The sequence below is a fragment of the Xiphophorus couchianus genome, chromosome 11 (assembly GCF_001444195.1).
Source record: "Xiphophorus couchianus chromosome 11, X_couchianus-1.0, whole genome shotgun sequence".
Lineage (NCBI taxonomy): Eukaryota > Metazoa > Chordata > Actinopteri > Cyprinodontiformes > Poeciliidae > Xiphophorus > Xiphophorus couchianus.
The window spans coordinates 4,259,441-4,277,634 of record NC_040238.1 but is presented as its reverse complement, the minus strand read 5'-3'; the positions used below and the strand labels follow the sequence as shown (position 1 = coordinate 4,277,634).

At 37.6% G+C, this 18,194-nt stretch overlaps 1 protein-coding gene across 2 annotated transcripts in view; it reads left to right on the top strand.

Moving 5' to 3' along the window:
• Positions 1-3,079: 3,079 nt before the first annotated feature.
• Positions 3,080-18,194, top strand: part of jakmip2 (janus kinase and microtubule interacting protein 2) — a 25,252-nt gene continuing 10,137 nt past the window's right edge. For both annotated transcript variants that reach the window (XM_028032116.1, XM_028032117.1), the window contains exons 1-12: positions 3,080-3,258; positions 10,481-10,727; positions 10,844-11,098; positions 11,674-11,916; positions 12,226-12,435; positions 14,210-14,308; positions 14,989-15,135; positions 15,221-15,361; positions 15,938-15,994; positions 16,153-16,275; positions 16,384-16,512; positions 17,501-17,584. In XM_028032116.1, the coding sequence (XP_027887917.1) occupies positions 10,599-10,727; positions 10,844-11,098; positions 11,674-11,916; positions 12,226-12,435; positions 14,210-14,308; positions 14,989-15,135; positions 15,221-15,361; positions 15,938-15,994; positions 16,153-16,275; positions 16,384-16,512; positions 17,501-17,584 (1,617 nt within the window). In that variant the 5' untranslated portion in view covers positions 3,080-3,258; positions 10,481-10,598. The remainder of the gene's footprint in view (positions 3,259-10,480; positions 10,728-10,843; positions 11,099-11,673; positions 11,917-12,225; positions 12,436-14,209; positions 14,309-14,988; positions 15,136-15,220; positions 15,362-15,937; positions 15,995-16,152; positions 16,276-16,383; positions 16,513-17,500; positions 17,585-18,194) is intronic.

Here is an 18,194-nt window from a genome sequence, read left to right as displayed (position 1 = left end):
TGGAGGGCGTTACTTGAAGGGGTAAAAGGTGTACTGAAAAAAAAAGTGTAGAGAAGAATTATCTGGCTTTATTCTTTGGAAGTGTGTGTGTGTGTTTGTGTGTGTTTTAGCATTAAGCACCTATTTGTTGGCCCATTTTTCCAACAAATAGTACTTTTTGAGGACCCACTGCTTCCTATGGGTTATAACCACTATCCTAAGAAGTTACTGCTTCCATGAGGGCATGCAAATTCATAAAACTCCTGCACTGGAGGGATTGCCTGTTGATTAAAAAAAAAAATTCAAGGACTAAGTCAGCATTTTTAATAAGATGTGATGACAAGCTGCGGAAATTCTGTCAGTGATGGTGGATGTGACTGTCATGCCCTTGGAAGCAGGACTACCACTAACTAAACCCAGATTGATTTTTACCTAGAGAATGACAAAGGGTTGGAGCAGACCGGCGGCATTTCAGCTCGGTTTGGAGACTTTTTTCATTTGGAGACGTTGCAACCCAACTGTTTATCTGCGATTGGGTTGCAGAGGCAGCAGTCTAAGGAGGGGGCAGCTCCTCTTCGGGCAGAACCAGTCAACTTATAAATCTGATGCATTTTTGATCCGGAGGTACTTAAACTCCTCCAGGACTGCTTCCCCGACCCAGAGAGGACATTCTATCTTTCTGGCTCAAGACTCCGGCCTCAGATGAGGCACTGATCATCATCCCACACTTTCCAACTCAATGACAAGAAAAGTGAAACAATATGATTTTTATTTTTTGTGCCATTCTGTTATGGAAAATCTAAAAACAACTAAAAACAACATTTGTTGTCATGTCTATATTTTAAAAAGTTGTACTGTTTACTATTTTAAGCCTGAGTTATTAAGAGCCATTGGGGAAGGTCCAAAGAGCCACAGGCTGGAGATCCCTGGGTTAGCCCAGACACATTTCTTGATACTAAATAATTTGATTGTCTTCTGTTAGTTGTGTTATAAAATGTTTAAGTAAAAAGGAACAACAGCAATTCAGCCATGGAAAAATGACACAGTTGGGCATGGTACATGTGGAGTTGCACTGTGTGCAGAAATCCCCAACCATCTACAGAGTCAACAGCTACACCTCCAATCCTCAAAAAATTCAGCTCCTGATTTATATCCTCAATGTTTGAATACAATCATTTATTCTAACAGGAGTCCATTCATCTATTTACTTTTCTTATTTTCTAAGTGTGGAGAGACTCCAGCAAAAATACAAAACTCCAGAGACTCAGTTAAGTTTTGTTTCTGTTTGTTGTGCAGTTTGTCAGCAGTTAATATGTCATTTTTGGTTGAACTTAAAGTTTTTGTTTCCCAGACAATATAAAGGCAATTCCAATGCAGGATAGAAACAACTTTTACAGAAATTCAGGTGTAACAACATATATAAATGTTCACACAAAAAGTTCTTAAATATTTATTTTAGTATTAAATATTTACAATTCCTTTCAAATGTATTTCTGTCCCTTATGCTTGTCCACTCAATGCAAACTTCAGCGTGCTGCTGTCAGTGTGCAGCTGTGGCTGCAGTGAAGTAGCTAACCACCATCACAGTGTGACTCTGAGTGTGAATGGGTGAATGACTGAATATAGCGCCTTAGGGTCCTTTTGGTTAGATAAACGCTGTACAAGTACATTCAACATTTTCACAAAATATTCTTTCAATCACTGAAAGCTATTCAACCCCCAAAGTATTAAAATGTTTGTATCTTTTAAATAACTGAGCAATAGATCATTTCTAGGTTGCAACTCAATAGTGTGAAATACCAGAAAGTAAAACAACAAAGGTAACCTTGTGAAATGTGTTTTTGAATAAATTGCAGTATATACAGTAAAATCTGCTTTCAGCTTTGCAGATTATTTTAAGTAAATACAAACCTGATCAAAAGAGAGAACTTGGAGTCTTTGTCAGTAATTGAACACGCTGTTGATTCTTCATGTATCGGATCCTGGGTTTGAGGATAGAATGGATCCGGATGTCATCCACAGTTCTCATACTGACCTTTGGGTGGCGCTAACTTTCATAGCATAGCTTTCTGAAATACGTATATGTTGTTGTCTATGAGAGTAGTTCTGAATTTTTTCACACCTTGCGCCTGCACCTTCCAAAAGGTGAGGGAAATTTATGAGTAAATAAAGTCCAAATGTAGAAAATTACAACAGGAAAACAAAAGTAAACTGTTTGGAATTAGGATGGAAATGTGACTGATTTTTAGGCTGTGGGTTTTTTCCACCTTTCCACAACAAGAGCAGGAAATGAAATGATGCTTCTGTTCCAGTAAAGCCACTTTCCTTTTATTCATTAAATGTTGCCTGAAGTCTAAGAATTATTCATTCCTCTGACTGATTTAGTTTGAAAGTTACATTTTAATATGACCAACATGTCTCTTCTGACTGGAAGCAACATCATTTTATTTAATAATAAATCTAAATCCAGGGTACAGTTTTCAGTAAATTTCAAAACCTTTCTACACAAGAAATATTATTCTGTTCCTCCTCTTAACAGTTTGGCTTGTTTTTAATAATCCAAGCAAATTAGTTCTTAAATTAGTTTCCACGTTCACTGCATAATAACTGTCATGTTTGTTCCATAAGTGGTGATATGGGGCCCATCTGGGCTGGTCTTCACAATAAGCCGAATCATGACACAAAATCGGTATAAAATTTTTAAATATAAAAATATGGTTTCAAAAAGCAAGGAGCATCATTTTTGACTACACTTTTACCTTCCACTAAACTTTCCATTTGTATGTTTGGATGCAGCATAGGTCTAATGTATTTTCTAATATTCTGGGAAACTGAATTTTGTATTTCGATCAGGATAATAAATAGCCAATAAATTAATTTATGAAATATGAGTTTCACTTCTGAATTTGCTGAAATAAAGTAGAATGATTATCCTCTGTCTTTAAAAAGACAGACAAAGAGAATTCATTTTGCTTCTATTGAGCCAAGAGTCTGAATGTTTTGTCAGAGTGATGATGCTCTGAAGGAGGACTGGACGTGTTAAACCCAGCAGCTGGAGAAGCGGAGCAGCAGTGAGCTCATTCTGGCTGCGTGCGGAGGAGGGCGGGGCTCCAGCATCATCACCACCGGCCATCACCGCTTCATTGTCGGCTGCTGCTCATCCACACACCACCGCCGTGGAAGGCCGTTTCAGATAATCACGTTGGTGAAAAATGAAGATGGCATGGACGTTGTTTCATATGAATTAGGATTTCACACCTGATGAGAATTCCCTCTGAGGTGAGTCGGTGAAAGCGGCGCGTTTTCCTGCGTGTTGTTTGTTTTTTCATCGTCGGTCGGAAGTGGGAGTTAGTCGGACTAGCGGGCCTGCTGGTTGGAGACTCATTCACTGTTAGCGCCGGAAATGTTATTTTTTAACTGAGTGTGCTTCGACAGAAAATATTTAGGCAGTTTCCAGCGACATGCATGGCAACACGAACTTAAAGGTCCGTTATTTAGCGGCGCAGCGGTGATTTATTGAGCACATTGGCGGCTGGCCTACACCCGCAGACCCGTTAACGATGCTGGGAACCGTCCTGCCTTTGCTCCTGGGGTTTTCCACACACGGCATCGATGCTCTTTCCATGTTCGCATGTTTTCAGTGACAATATCTGTAAATGCAGGCTGTAGTAGCTGTCATCAGCTGCCTGCACCTTAAATAAACCCGGATGCAAGTAAATATCGGCTTTAATGTGTACAGTCCTGCATGGTCGTTCCTCCTGCGCGGTGAATTAGCACACATTACTGACCATCATTTCAGAGGATGCTGCAGTGATGCTGCAAGACGATGGCAGGATGCTGGCAGGGCCTTCACCGTCAGCTGTGGCCTGCAACAGCATCACGGAGTTGCAGCAGATCAGACAGTTTCAGGCTCATCACGGATATGGGACAGATATTAATTGTCTACAGATCTTTCTGAAATTCTGACAGCTGGCCTGATCCACGGCACATCAGATCAAAACCTACCAATAGAATGATATATATAGTGTCATGGTCTGTAGGTTTTGTGTAATTTAAGTCATTTTTCCTTCTGCCAACCATTTTATTTCCAAACTCTTCTTTATTTTTAAGGTTTATTCACCAGATTCACAATAAATCCATCACACATGTTTTTCATTCATACATTAACTCCTTAGTTAATTAACACAGCAGGGACAACAATTTAAACTGTTTCGAAACTGGAGCTGATTAAAACCTTAGTATCTGACTTCATGTGGACATTCAAGTATTTTCTAGAAATAAATCTTGAAAAACGTTGTTTTGAGAACCTACAGAGTTTTAAATATCAGGGAAACCAGGAGATATGTTTCCTTTTCTAAGGACGTTTTCCTCCTCCTGCCATTTCTATATGTTCTAGTCAATCTGATCAAAGAAAGGTTTCTATTCCAGCTGTACCATGATTGTTGTAAAAGACAAATACAGCACAATGGTTGAACTAATATATGTAATCAGTTGTTTGAACAGGTTTACATGAAAAATGTAAAGTTGGAGACAAATGAGCCAAAGGATTTGAACCACTGCTTGATTATTTGTCCACCATCATTCATGGAGAATTTCCATTACAGATTAAAAATACATTCAGTTGGTTAAGAGAAACAGCATGTCAGAAATGATGACCTTATGACCTCTTCCAACATGGTAACAGATTTCAGCCTTTGGTATTTTCATGCTCTGTTTGCTATGAGATTGTGGCTGCAGCGAAAATTATTACAAAACTCTTTGGCTCAAGGTGAATCGTAATTCAGAAATCAAGTGAGTCTGATGAGACTTTGAACCATGTTACATCATAACACCCAGACTGATTAAACTTAAATTGCTCATTTACTTTAGGGAAGCTGTTTCTATTAGTTTGCAGAACATTTGTTGATTCAGTTGCATAACCAGGATTAGCAGGAAGCTAAGTTGTGCTGTAAGAGTTTGTTTGCCTGAAATAAAAAGGGAAAGTTGGAAAGATGAGCTTGTTGAGCAGCTACAGCCTCATGGACATCCGATTACTGAGGAGACCTTTCTGTCTGGCTCTGTGGTTAGGTAATAATGAGACGGCTGCCCAACATAAGTTACAGACATACTCAGTTCATCTTAAAAAAATGATATTGCATTTTTATATTTTCTTGTGTAAACAGTTTGAAAATGGAAGTAATTTCAGTAAACTGCCTGCTGAGTATTTTTTCATTTCATTTAGAGCCATAGTTCAACAGTTTTTCTATGAAAAGTTCACATCCTGCAGCTTGGCTGGCAGCAGTGCTGGAAACTGTAACTCCTGCCATAAATATGGATACATTTATAAAGTGACAAATATTGGCAATATATCCACAATAATTAAAAATTCATAGCTGTACCACAATCACAAAACTGTTTTAGACCAAATACTTGCTGATGAAGGTGTTTATGAGTGGTCAAATTTAAGACATTTATAGATAACTGTCATCTATTTTTAATATCTTTCGCAAAGCATTAAGTTATTGTAATAATCATCATTATTTTTTTTACCAAAATGTTGAAAAATTAACACATTATTATAGAAACCTTAGATGAAAGAATGTGTTTGAAGTTTAAAATGAAAAAAATATATATTTATATTAAAAAACAAAGTAATATCAACAAATAAATAGAGAATCCAGATTGCCATATCGTAGACTTAGACTGACTTTATTGTCATTTTGCATGCACAGGGTGTATACAGAACGACATTTCGTTGCATACGGCTCAGGACAGTGTTTTGAGCTTCCAATGTTGTGAGGTTACTCCAGAATAAAATAAAATACAGTATAAAATATGAATATAAATCTAAATATAAAGTGCAGGACTGACAGTAAAATAGAAGTTATTTAGCTCTGTACATGTGCAAGGTATAAAGTGGAGACCAGATTTTGAGTGCAGTCCAGTTAAGAGTTCAGCAGTCTGATGGCAAGTGGGAAAAAGGCTGAAGGCTTTGTTTGTTGGAAACAGATTAATATATTGGCATTATAATGTCTGTGCATTGAACACAACAGGGCACATCTTCAGTTGAAGACCAAATCTAAAGGTTGCAGCTTCCATAGGAGCTGAACAGGATCCCAGCAGTTACAGGCCAGTTAAAGCCAGATATTCTGGAAACACCAGAGTGTTGAAGCAGCTTGTCATGTGATTCCTACCTGAATCCCTGATTGGACTTTTACTTCACAATCCTCTAGAAGCTGCACTTATCATGGAGGGTTGGACATCATTAATATGCAGAACTCTGAACAGTCAGATTCATTTTGCAGTCCACTCCTCATGGAGAGTCAGTGACTGCCATGACTGACTGTGAAAGTCAGCATTTCTGTATTAAAACATTTGATCAAACGTTTAGTCATTTTTAAGCCTAAATCTCTTGTTTACTTCATATCTTACACAGAACAAAACAACAATATGAACCTCAATAACTATATTCAAGTCCGTTTTGTTATAGATTTGCTCGTAGCGCCGTCATTCCAGACACATTTTGAGGTGGCATTGCTCTGTGAATGACCCATTACCCATTCTGTATTGATAATCCTGCACCAACACTTCCTTTTATTGGGTCATGGTGTCAGTGTGCTTCATGCTGCATTATTTCAGATGCACAAATTCACGCTGATATACGTTCTGCAGAGCATCACATGTACGTTCACATTCAGAGCCGAGAGAGAAAGAGTTGGGTCAGAAATGTTTGTCCTCTCTTGTCCCTGAATCGAATGAACCTGCTGAGCCACAGACTCATTTCAGTAACTGAATTAGTTACTGTATTTATCCTCTCATGCAATACAATCATCAGTGGGTGTTCTCCTTCACTGTTCAAGTGTTCATCATTTTTTTTGTTTGACTTTCTGGACAATATAGTAATGTGAACAGAGTAACTGAATGAACAGCTTGTAAAAATACAGCAAGATATCTAAAATATTATCTATTCATTCTATTGTTTTACTATCCAATGTAATTTGTACAGAGCTGCTTCCTTGATCCTCAGGGAAGCAGTGAACCTGGGATGCTCTACATGACTCACAGTCAGGGAAAGTCTGTTCCTGTGGTCAGTCTGCAGGTTGGGCCGGCATTCTGAGCAGGTTATAGTGAGAGTGGGGTGAAGACTGGGATCACAAATAGAAATCTTAAATGCGGTGTTGATGTTCACCCCTAGACTTTCAACATCTGCCACAAATTACTAAATAGATTTAGGTTTAAAATCCATGTTCAAAATAGTTTTAGTAGCTTTAAATGATTTGTGGTAAATTACAGTAACTAATTTTGGCAATTCTCTCAAGAGTTCACAAATAATAAATGCACAGTTTAGGTTTGTCAATGTATCTGTTCGGCTCCTTCAGAGTTATCAGGCCTGTTTGAAACTTCTCTGATTAATTTGCTCCTTGCCTGGCCGTCAGTGTAGGCAGACGGCCAGGTCTGCCTACACTGACCTGCCAGGTCTTGGCAGGTTTGGAGTTGTGCCGCAATCTTTCCAATTTTAGGCGATGGATTAAGTTACGATGGATTAACTGGCCTGTCTGGTGTGTTTCTTGATTTTCACCTTGCTGTTTGTTTGAGGTCTTCACAGACCAGCTGTGTGCATATTAAAATAAAACTGTACACTAATAGTCTATATTAAGTTATTTTTTTAGGGGTGACAGAGTAAAAACAGTGGATATATCTGCATGCTGCACTTTTCAGATTTCCATTTGTGAAAAAAGCTGCAATTGTAAAATTTTTCCTCCAATTCACAGCTACCTAGTTATTGTTGATTTGTCACAATCGATGTCTCACAAGAAACATTCAAATCTGTGGTCGTTTCATGACAAATTAAGAAAATGTTACCGTGTGATTTTTAGTATTTCCTCTCATTTCAATCAATCCTTTGAACTTAATTTATTTTTTACAATGAGCCATTTACAATTAGTTAAGTAATGATCATAAGACCAATGTGTAATGTTTGAGTTTAGGTCCAACCTTGTGATGATCTCATGTGGATTTGGCTGTTTTAGGAGGATGTTGAGTGAACATGGGGGGGAATTATAGAAAGCTTTTTGCAGAATTGAAAATTAAACAGAATCTGGTCCTTTGACTGTTTCCGTTAAAAATGCAAATCTTCTAGTTAAAGATTATTAATTTTGGCTCAGTGCTCTTCTATTAAAATGCATTTGTCCTTGTAATGTCAAGAAACAGCCCAAACATCATGAGTTTGTTTTCATGTTTGCGTAGAACATCTTGACCAACTGAATCTATGATGACAATCTTAGATGGATAAACTAGAGGTGGTTATATACTTGTATATATATTTGTAGTTGACAAATTAATGAACAATACGGAGCTTGTGATAAACAGACCAATCCAAAGTGATGGGATATCAAGATGATCAATGTTTTGAGAAAAATGTCTGAAAGAATGAAGCAGAGAATCTGTCGAATGCTAAGAGTTCCCATTAAAAGTTGTTCCATATCCAGTAAGCTACTTCTGAAACTTCTCCTCTGATTGTCCAAAGTTTTTGGTAGATTTTATCCTCAGTTTTCTGTTGTTGACTCGTAATGTCAGCCTTCTGCTGCTGTAGCCCATCTTCTTCATGTTTAGCATGTTGTCTGATGAGAAATATTATTCTTCATTCTCTGGTTGTGATGAAATCTTATCTGAGCCACAGCTGCTTTTCTGTTGTATCGAAACCAGTCTGCCCAGTTCAGTCTATTCTCTGCAGACCTGAGATGGTTGTGGATGAAACTCTCTGCAGGTTGTAAAATATTCAGATTAGCCCATCTGTTACCAACAATCATGTCACCTGAGTCACTTAAAATCCAAACTCAGTTTGATCTTCTCCAAATGCCTAAAACCACTCTGACTATCTGCCATGTGGTTCATTAGATTTATGTCTGTGTTGACAAGCAATTAAACATTTGTCCCTAATAAAGTGGCTGCGGAGTGTGCTCTAAACACACACACTCTGAGAAAACTGAGCAGTGAACAATTCCAGTTGTTCACTGCTCAAAAAGGGCCAAATAACAAATGATTAAAAAATATATTAAAGATAAATCTGAGAAAAGGCTGAAACTGTTAAACTGAGGCTGCATTATGCAGTTTGCTCAGATTATGCCTGTGTTGGGATGAATTTGTTCATTTTACTAACCAGCATATGGATTCACAGTCCAGTCAGAAAACTGACTGTGATGTTAATCAGATTGACTGTGGCTTCCGGCATATTAATATCCAACCAGGCTCTCAGAGTAGAATCTGAATTCATTGGGTAAAATGTAGGTTAATACAGCATTAGTGGTTATGGTAAATTATGATTGGCTTTGCATGATTGTGGTGTAATCATCGGGTCTGGGTTGAATATGGCTTATTTCTTTCAACTTCTCCTATGTTATTTTTCAAAACCACAACTATTTTTGTACATTTAGTTTAGGATGAGCTGACAAATATTACATTTAAACCAGGAATAAAGACCATCTGCTGAACATGTTATGTTATGTGCTTGTGAACTCTCACCAAAAGAACCTGTTTGGGTTACAGACACACACACACGCCCACCACACACAAGGTTGAAAGTTGTTTTCCTGCAGACTGTATGTTTTGGATCCTTATCCTTGGTATAAAACCACCGTGTTCCCTCTGCCTGGTAGTGCTGTCATGCAGAACCGCTTCATTATTGATTGTCTTATAATCTCTCTGTGTTGTGCATTATATACAAAATAAAGCTGACTGAGTGATTTCATCTAACAGTGCTCAGTAATTATTTTTTTCCACAACACCATATAATTACATAACCAAATTAAACAGTAACGTTAAAATAAACTGTTTTTGGTGCTGTTTGTATTGAGCACAATTTATGCATATTGATAGGCATAATTTCATTTATCTTGCAGAACTCTAGTTATTCCTAGCTTTTCCAAATTTCATTCTAAACAAAAACGCTAAGTAAAGGCAAGTAAAAAATATTGTATTAAATTAAAAGTTGTAGTTTCAAATGAGCTCTCACTCATAACTGCTTATCTTTTATCATCTTTCATTTTAACCAATCACCTTTCAGTATTTTACATTATATGTGTTGGTGATATAATAGTTGATAATTGTTAAAATAATTTAAGGATAATTTTCTTTACAAAAGCTCTGTATTTGTTAAATGAGTTGCATTTTAGCTACAAGTCTTGCTTTAATGTAAGGATCTAGTAACATGTTTGAAATTGTAAGCTTCTGGTTGAACCAACTCTTGGGTAACAGGATCTATTTTAGAAGCATCTGTAAGCTTTCCAACACTGATTTATTTCTGCAGTCCAACAGTTTATGTGGCCCTGTTCCAGATTATGACCAACACATCGAACTCCTTCCTGCAGCAGGTCCCACTGGTCTCCAGTTTGCATATTTTTGAATAGTTGATTATAAAATGCAATCAGAACATCCACAAACATTAACAGTCTCAAACAAAGCTCAATCTCAGATTAAATTGAAGGCATCTTTCTAGAACTGTTTTTTATTGTCACCCCCACAGCCCTAAAGTCTAACAGGAGAATGAGGAGGAGGAGGAACTGGAAATCTCAGGAACAACTTGGAAGGTTTCTCTAGAGTCTCAATGAAATCTACAAGAGCGGTTCTCTAGACTGTTACTGATGGCTAAGAAAGGTCGTACGAAGGGCGAGAAGCCTGAAGCCCTGATTTCTGCCTTACAAGCAGCCAATGAAGATCTCAGGTCCAAACTAACTGACATCCAGATAGAGCTGCACCAAGAGAAATGCAAGGTACAGTCAAAATTACACCAAGCTCTACACCTTAATGTGACTTATTTTACTTTGCAAATTCTAAAGGAAAGGAAAATAAAAAAATGATCCAATAAATTCCTCTTTTCGTGCTTCAGGTAAGCAAGCTGGAACGAGACAAGGTGCAAGAGGTAAAGCGGGTGCGAGAGCAGGAGCAGCATCGCCACACTGCCATGTTGACGGAGCAGCGGGCCAAATGGCACGAGGAGAAGCAGAAAGAGCAACAGGCGCTCAGGGAAAACCTGACACGGCAGCATGAGCAGGAGCTGGCACGGCATGCCAAGATCAAGGACCAAGAGAACCAACGGCTCAAAGCCGCCCTGAACGCCATTCGAGATGGCAGTGGAGAAAAAGTGAGTTTATTCACCAACATTCGTCAAGTTTTCCTTTTTAATGATGCCCAAATATGTGGATCTTATGTGAAAGAAAGAATAATAAATAAAAGGCTTCATAGACATATTGTGATTTATCGAGGGAGGAAGAGAAGTGATCTCACCCTCTCTAGGACATGAAGAGCACTCCAAGGCTTTTCATGGCCTACAGAGGGTAGTTCCCTAAGTGACCACTTGTGACAAAAATTTTTTAATAAATCCAAAATAAAATTCTGCAGCCAGAACATTTCATATGACTGCGTCCCCAGGAAAGCGTGCTTTATATTAGCCATGCAGTGCAAGTCTTACTTTTCTCCACATAAGCCATTGTTTTACTTGTTAAGACACTTATTTAAGCTGTCATCATCCATTTATTGTAGTGCCTTTGTTTTTTGATTGGCATAACTCCAAAAGCTCAGATTGTGTCTAAAAGGGGGATTTAAAAATGTATCTGCCGAACAAGTAAAAACTAAAGCAAAAAGAAATAAAAAATGGCGGTCATTACAGAAGAAAAATTGAATCCTTTTTTTAATAAAACATGTTTCATTCCTCTTCAGGTGCGCACAGCGCTGACCCTGGAAGCCAGGGAGGAGGCCCGGCGTTTCTTCGACCAGGAGAGAGTGAAGCTCCTGCAGGAGATAGTGGAGCTGAAGAACACCAAGAAGCAGACTGACGAGGCTCTGAGCAACATGATCCAGGCAGACAAAATGAAGGCCGGAGACCTGCGAGTCGAGCATCAGCAGCATCAGGAAGAAATCTCTAAAATCAAGTGGGACTGTGAGAGGGACGTCCGCAGGCTGGTATGCACCGACAGTGATTTAGTAAATAGGGAGCCAAACAAAGCCAGGAATGAGAAAAGTGATTCAGTTTCCATCAATTCGTGTGAGCCAGTCCAGTTATGTAAGCTAGCTCTGAGCCTGCAGTTTCCCAGAATGATCTGCAGGTTTATGGGATTCCTACTTATCTTAGGAGCATTTTGTATCATGACGGATTGCATTGATTTATATTATATTTCAAAACAGCTGAACAGTGATGTTTTCAATAACAACATTATTCATATGTCACATAAGACTCCTTCCACTCAATAATTTCCTTTTCTCTCACAAAAGGTGGATGAAATCAAATCTAAAAACCGCACCATTTTCTCTCTGGAGAAGGAGCTGGAGTCCACCGCTGGCTACCTGCAGAAGCTGCAGCTGCAGAAAGACGCCCTGGATGAACAACTGTTCCTCGTTAAAGAAGCAGAGTGCGGCCTGGGAAGTCCAAAGAGGGAAATCCCAGGAAGAGCTGGCGACGGCGCAGAGCACTGTGGAAGCCCTGTAAGTGGAAAAGTTCATTTTTAGAATTTTAATAAAGAGCTGACTTACTGTAAGTATTATCAAAAACAAACTGATCTTATTTGGCTTTATGGAAACAAAAGATTCAATTATGTAATACCACAAAGGAAACACAAGAATACTGTAGTCTTCTGGACAAAGGTAGAAAGTAATTTTCAAGATTAAATGTCCTAGTTTATGACAGTTAGAAAATTTTCTAATGAGAAAGATTGACTGAAACAAAACCCTCTACAGAGTGGAGATTTTTAAAAGATTATAGGGATTCCACAGGATTTTAGCATCCAAGACTGTGGAGCAAAGTATGACAAAGAAAGCATAAAGCTCCAGGCTGAACATCCATTTATATCTAAACACATTAAACCCAAAGGTATTTATATCCCTGGCATATTTAGGTTTAGTATAATCTTTTCATTTAGCCTCTATGGTCATCTGACAGGAAGTAATATTAACATTTTAAACCTGACTCTGATGGAGACGCTGAGAAGGAGCCAAAAGTTTAGTGAGGGCATTGAGTCCTTTCAACACGTGGACTTCTGCACCAAAACAAGTTCACCAAACACCAGAGAAAACATGGAAAAAGCTGCTCTGCAAATGTGATTTGATTACTTTAATACTAAAAATAAGATTTCCTATTTATTATTAAGTATTCAACAGATTATGGTGTAAATGAAAACAGATTGCTTTCAATTTTTTTTCCCTTACCTTTAATGAGAAGACTGCCCTCTTGTCAGTTTTAATACTTTGATGATAATGTTATGTCTGGCGTATGTCTGATTTTAAACTGTTATAAAACCTCTACATTTTGACCGGTGTGTACAATTGGCATGATGTCAGAATTTTCAACCTTGATTATGATTGTTAGAAAAATATTTCTCATTCTTCTGTACTCTTGTACTATGACCAAGAAAGATAAGTGCTGAACATCAGTGATCAGGTCTGCAGCTGACACACAGATAAAGTTACAGCATTAAACAAACACATTTAAGACTTTTAATAATGTTTCCTCAATTTTAAGGATTAGTGGTGTTTTCTGATTGTATCTTCTACTTCTTTAGCTACTTACACCCCATAAGGAAAACAGACAGTAAAGTCTGTTTGTAGGTCATTTTTCAGTTAAATCCATCATTAAACAAGGACAGCATGGAAGATTTAGCTTTTAAATATGAGGCAGTTTATAGGGATTATTTTGTGTTTTACATTCCAGCCTGAAACTTCTGTGTTTAATCAGGATCATATGTGCTGGACCAACGCAAAATAGCACATAGTGTAGATGTGAAGAGGAATAAAATGGCTTATGGCTTTTTCTCTTCTTCTTCTACACATAAATATCTGAAAAATGTTCAAGTATGTGTGTATTCACCACACCTGCAATAACATTACTGCAATAACAGCTGCAAATCTTTTTGGATACGCGAACAGTTCCTCACATCCTGAGGATGAAAATTCAGCTAATTTTTAATGTCATTTTTATTTTTGGGTTATAAGGATGGAGGTGCTGAATGTAAATCTACTTTTCACACATTTATTTTAAAAATAATTTGGCTCATGTGTCTCTTTCTACCTTAAATCACAATTTCACACAACTTTGAAATGATCTGTAACATAAAGCCCTGATAAAATACATTAAAGTTTGAGGTCGCTTAGTAGCAAATGTGAAGTTTTGAAAATTTCAGCAAATCCCTGTTTCTTCAACACATCAGTTTATGATAAAAACATATCCTTCTCATATTAAATCTGTGCTTTTTTGTTGTTTCAGGACCTGCGAAGAAATCAGCGGCGAATTGCTGAACTTAATTCAACCATTCGAAAGTTGGAGGATCGAAACTCGTTGCTGGTGGATGAGAGAAATGAACTAGTATGAAGAAACAGTTAATTTTGTTTTAAAACAAAAAGTATAGAGTTTTCTTCTCACTAACACATTACTCTAAACTTTGATAATTTTGGTAAGGGAAGATAACCAAAATCGTTCATATTTATTATATGCCATAAAACTATACATGGATATTTTATTAGATGTTTTTATTGCTTTCCTTCATAAGGATGCTATGGAAATCTAAACTTATGATGGCTCAGTTCACAACATTTGAGGCAGAAATGTGAATTCCTTGTAAGGTAGCGCCTCACACAGCTTTCTTGTGTAATATTTTAGAAAAATCTAAATAAGTCAGTCAAGATGTAAAGAAGAGAATTTAGACCTGGTTCATCATCAGGTACAATGTCCAGATGTCCAAGGGTTAAACATTCATCTGTTATATCATTAAGAAAGGATCACTTCAGAAAAATAATGGGATCATTAATAAAGAACAATACGTGAAAATACAGAGGAAACTTCTTCAATCAACCAGGAAGTTAAAGCTGGAGTACAAATGTGTCTTTAATATGAACAACAAGTCTAAGTTTCTAAAAATTGCTAAATATACTGGCAATTAGCAAATTGAACAGATTTTGGTCATTTTAAATGATATTGAACAGGGAAAGCTTAGACTAACCTGTTTGCTGTGCCACATGTCTGACCACCATTTTCTTTTCTAACAGTTGAAGCGAGTTAGAGAGTCTGAAAAGCAGTGCAAACCCCTACTGGACAAGAACAAGCTGCTGAATAAGAGGAACGACGACTTGACTCAGAACATTCAGAAACTGGAGGAGAAGCTGAAGAGCCTGACAAAGGAGAACCTTGAAATGGTCAGCAAGGTCACATCACCGTCAGTGTTTATAATGGATGATCAGCAGTTACACATAGTGACCTTTGTTATTACTGTGTGTGCAGAAGGAGAGGATAGGCTCCCATCCTCCTCTGAAGAAGCTGAAGTCCCTCAATGACTTGGACCAAGCACATGATGACCAGGAAATAGCCTTCCTCAAACTTCAAGTGCTGGAGCAACAAAGCATGATTGATGAACTAACAAGAGTATGTTTACTCTGTTTGTCTGTCAAAATGTCTTTTTTCCACAAACCAAAATGTACGCTGAGAACAAAAATACAGCTGAGTAATAAAATAGCATTTTCATTTCAGGATTTCTTCAAAAGAAAAAGTTTGCTAAAATCCCTTATAATTCTTATTTGTTTTTATTTTTTTATTGACATAGAATCGGTCTGATGAGCTAACTAACCAGGGTCATACAGTAAAGACCAAAAGTTTGGACACACCTTCTCATTGAATTCAATGAGAAAGTGTGTCCAAAGTTTGGACACACACAAAGTTTGGACACACAGTTGTGTCCAAACTTTTGGTCTGTACTGTATGTGCTGGACCAATTGGACTAATTGCCCAATTTTCTGAAATTGTCTGGAGTGTTTCCAGCTTACATTTTTCCCTGGTGTCCAGAATACAAACTTCTTAAAGTATAGCACAGCAGTTTATGAGTGATAACACATTGTTTTTATATTGATTCCATGTCTCATCAATCATTCAGTGTTCAGCAGTTCATACAACTATTGCATTGATGTAACTTTATTTGTTCTGCCATCTGTGTCCTGTTTCCAGGATCGTGAAAAACTGCTGCGAAAGAAGAGGCATAAAAGAAGTTCAAGACCAGTGAAGGTTGCAAATTATTATTATTTTTTTAATCAAAAAGAATAATAATATATCAGTATTTTTAGCAGTGTGTTGGCCTTTTCATGCTAAATGTTTCAATCAGCTATTTAGAAACACTGACAGCAAAGCCTGCTGTTGGAAAAACAAGCTGTGTTTCTGTGCAGAGACACATCGTAGTAGACACCTTCTTTGGTTATGATGAAGAGTCGATGGACTCTGAGTCTTCCTCAGTGGCGTCGTTTCGGATGGACAGAACCCCAGCTACTCCTGATGAAGACATGGCCAATGTAAGACCTTGTGTTCACAAATTAATGTAATTATTGTAAACATTAGCAAAACCCTGAGATATTAATCCTTAAAATTATAATTCTTTTTCCATGTGTGTGTCAAACCAGGGGCTCGCAAATGAGGAATCTGAGTTACGTTTTCGCCAGCTGACCAGGGAATACCAGGCCCTTCAACGAGCCTACGCCCTGCTGCAGGAACAGAAGGGAGGCATTCTGGATGCAGAGATGGAGGCCAAGGTACCACAAACTGCACCTGATGGCCACGTTCACTTTACTGGGAGATTAATTATGGACCAGATTTATAATGTAATTTGTCTAATTCTGTGTTTAGTCTTTGTGAAAAGGCAAAGCACCCTCTCTTCAATTCCTAAAGGAACATATACTGTACATTGCTCATTGCTTTTAGTTTGCAATAGTTCTATTTATTTTCATGTTCAAAATTAAGAAATATATCAAAAAGCGTGAAAGAAAACAGGAACCCTTTAGAGCAAGAACTTTTAGAGAGAGATGGATATTGATTTAGTACAATCTGACAAAATGACCAAATTTGTGATATGAACAGAGGAAACAAAAAGTAAAAATATCTGTTCCAGTTTGTGGTCGTATTTTTGGTCATCTTCCCTCAACTTCAGCTGGAAGAAAACTAAGACTGGAGTCCAAATGTTCAGTAAGAATACATGAAAATCAAAGCCTTTAGTTACAGAAGGCCTTAATCATTAGGACCAGTGAAGTAAAGCTAAAGTTAGAGGATTTGTAGATATTCTCTTATCATGACTTTTGCAGTCATGTTCTTTGATGAGGTGGCAGCTTTTAGATTATAATTAGGATTGGGTATTATTATGGAAATAAGGTATTCTAGCCTTGAACTTGTGAAAGTCTTTTTATTCTTAGATGGTTGTGGGTGTTTAAAATGAGGAAAGTATTTTGGATTCTTCTTGTGGATTTGCAATATAGGAGAACAAACCTTGCATAAAAATAAACATTGTTTCAGTATATTATTCATGTGCTGTAGATATGTCTTCTTTTCTTTTCCTGACTTCTGCACATACCTAATAGCAAAATGTTCATAGGTGTTAAAATACTTGTTTGCACAAAAGAAATGCACTGAACAGAGGTTTGGCCCCAGGTTCTAACAGGTCTGAACATGAGGAAAGATGACACAAAACTATTTTCTTGGAAAAATTAATTTACTACATAAAAGAGTTTGGCTTTGCTAATGCTTCAGGCTCATGAGCAACTGCAATCAGACGTGCTGCGGTATAAAGCCAAGATAGAAGACCTGGAGAAGGAACTAACCTTGAAGGGACAGGTGAGAACAACGTAATTAATGTTACTGGCGTTTATGCATTTGCCTTGTAGCATAGTCTACATTTTTAAAAAATAGAAGGTGTAAATCTCGCGCCAGGCCGTACCCATATCCGCAGCAGGTCTCCAAGATGAACAGCCTCTGGCATGTTGGATGAAGGGAGTTATGGGAAGTCAGCAAGTCAGATCTGTAACTTTGGGAGAAAGTGAGTTCATGAAAAAGTGCATCATATTACGCTTTACGCTATGTGACTGAAGCCAGGTCATAGTGAGTTGGACCATAGAGTAATCTCTCTTGGCAGCTATCTTTTTATTTTAATAATGTATGTAAAGACAAAAGCAGCCTTCATACCAAAAAGGAAATGTATGAAATACTCTTAATCATCAACTTAATAGACTAACATAAAGCAGTGCACACTTTCATCCGGGATCACCCAGTATTTAGCTGTACCTACTTTCCAACCGTCTCTGACCAGTTTTCCTCTCTCTAATATTGGATAACCAGTCCAGAGCATGATACTTTCACCATGAGGAATGTATGTTTAGGATGATGTACAGAGAACTAGATATATTTTGGTTTTATTGGACCAAAGCATCTTCATTCTGAATGTTTT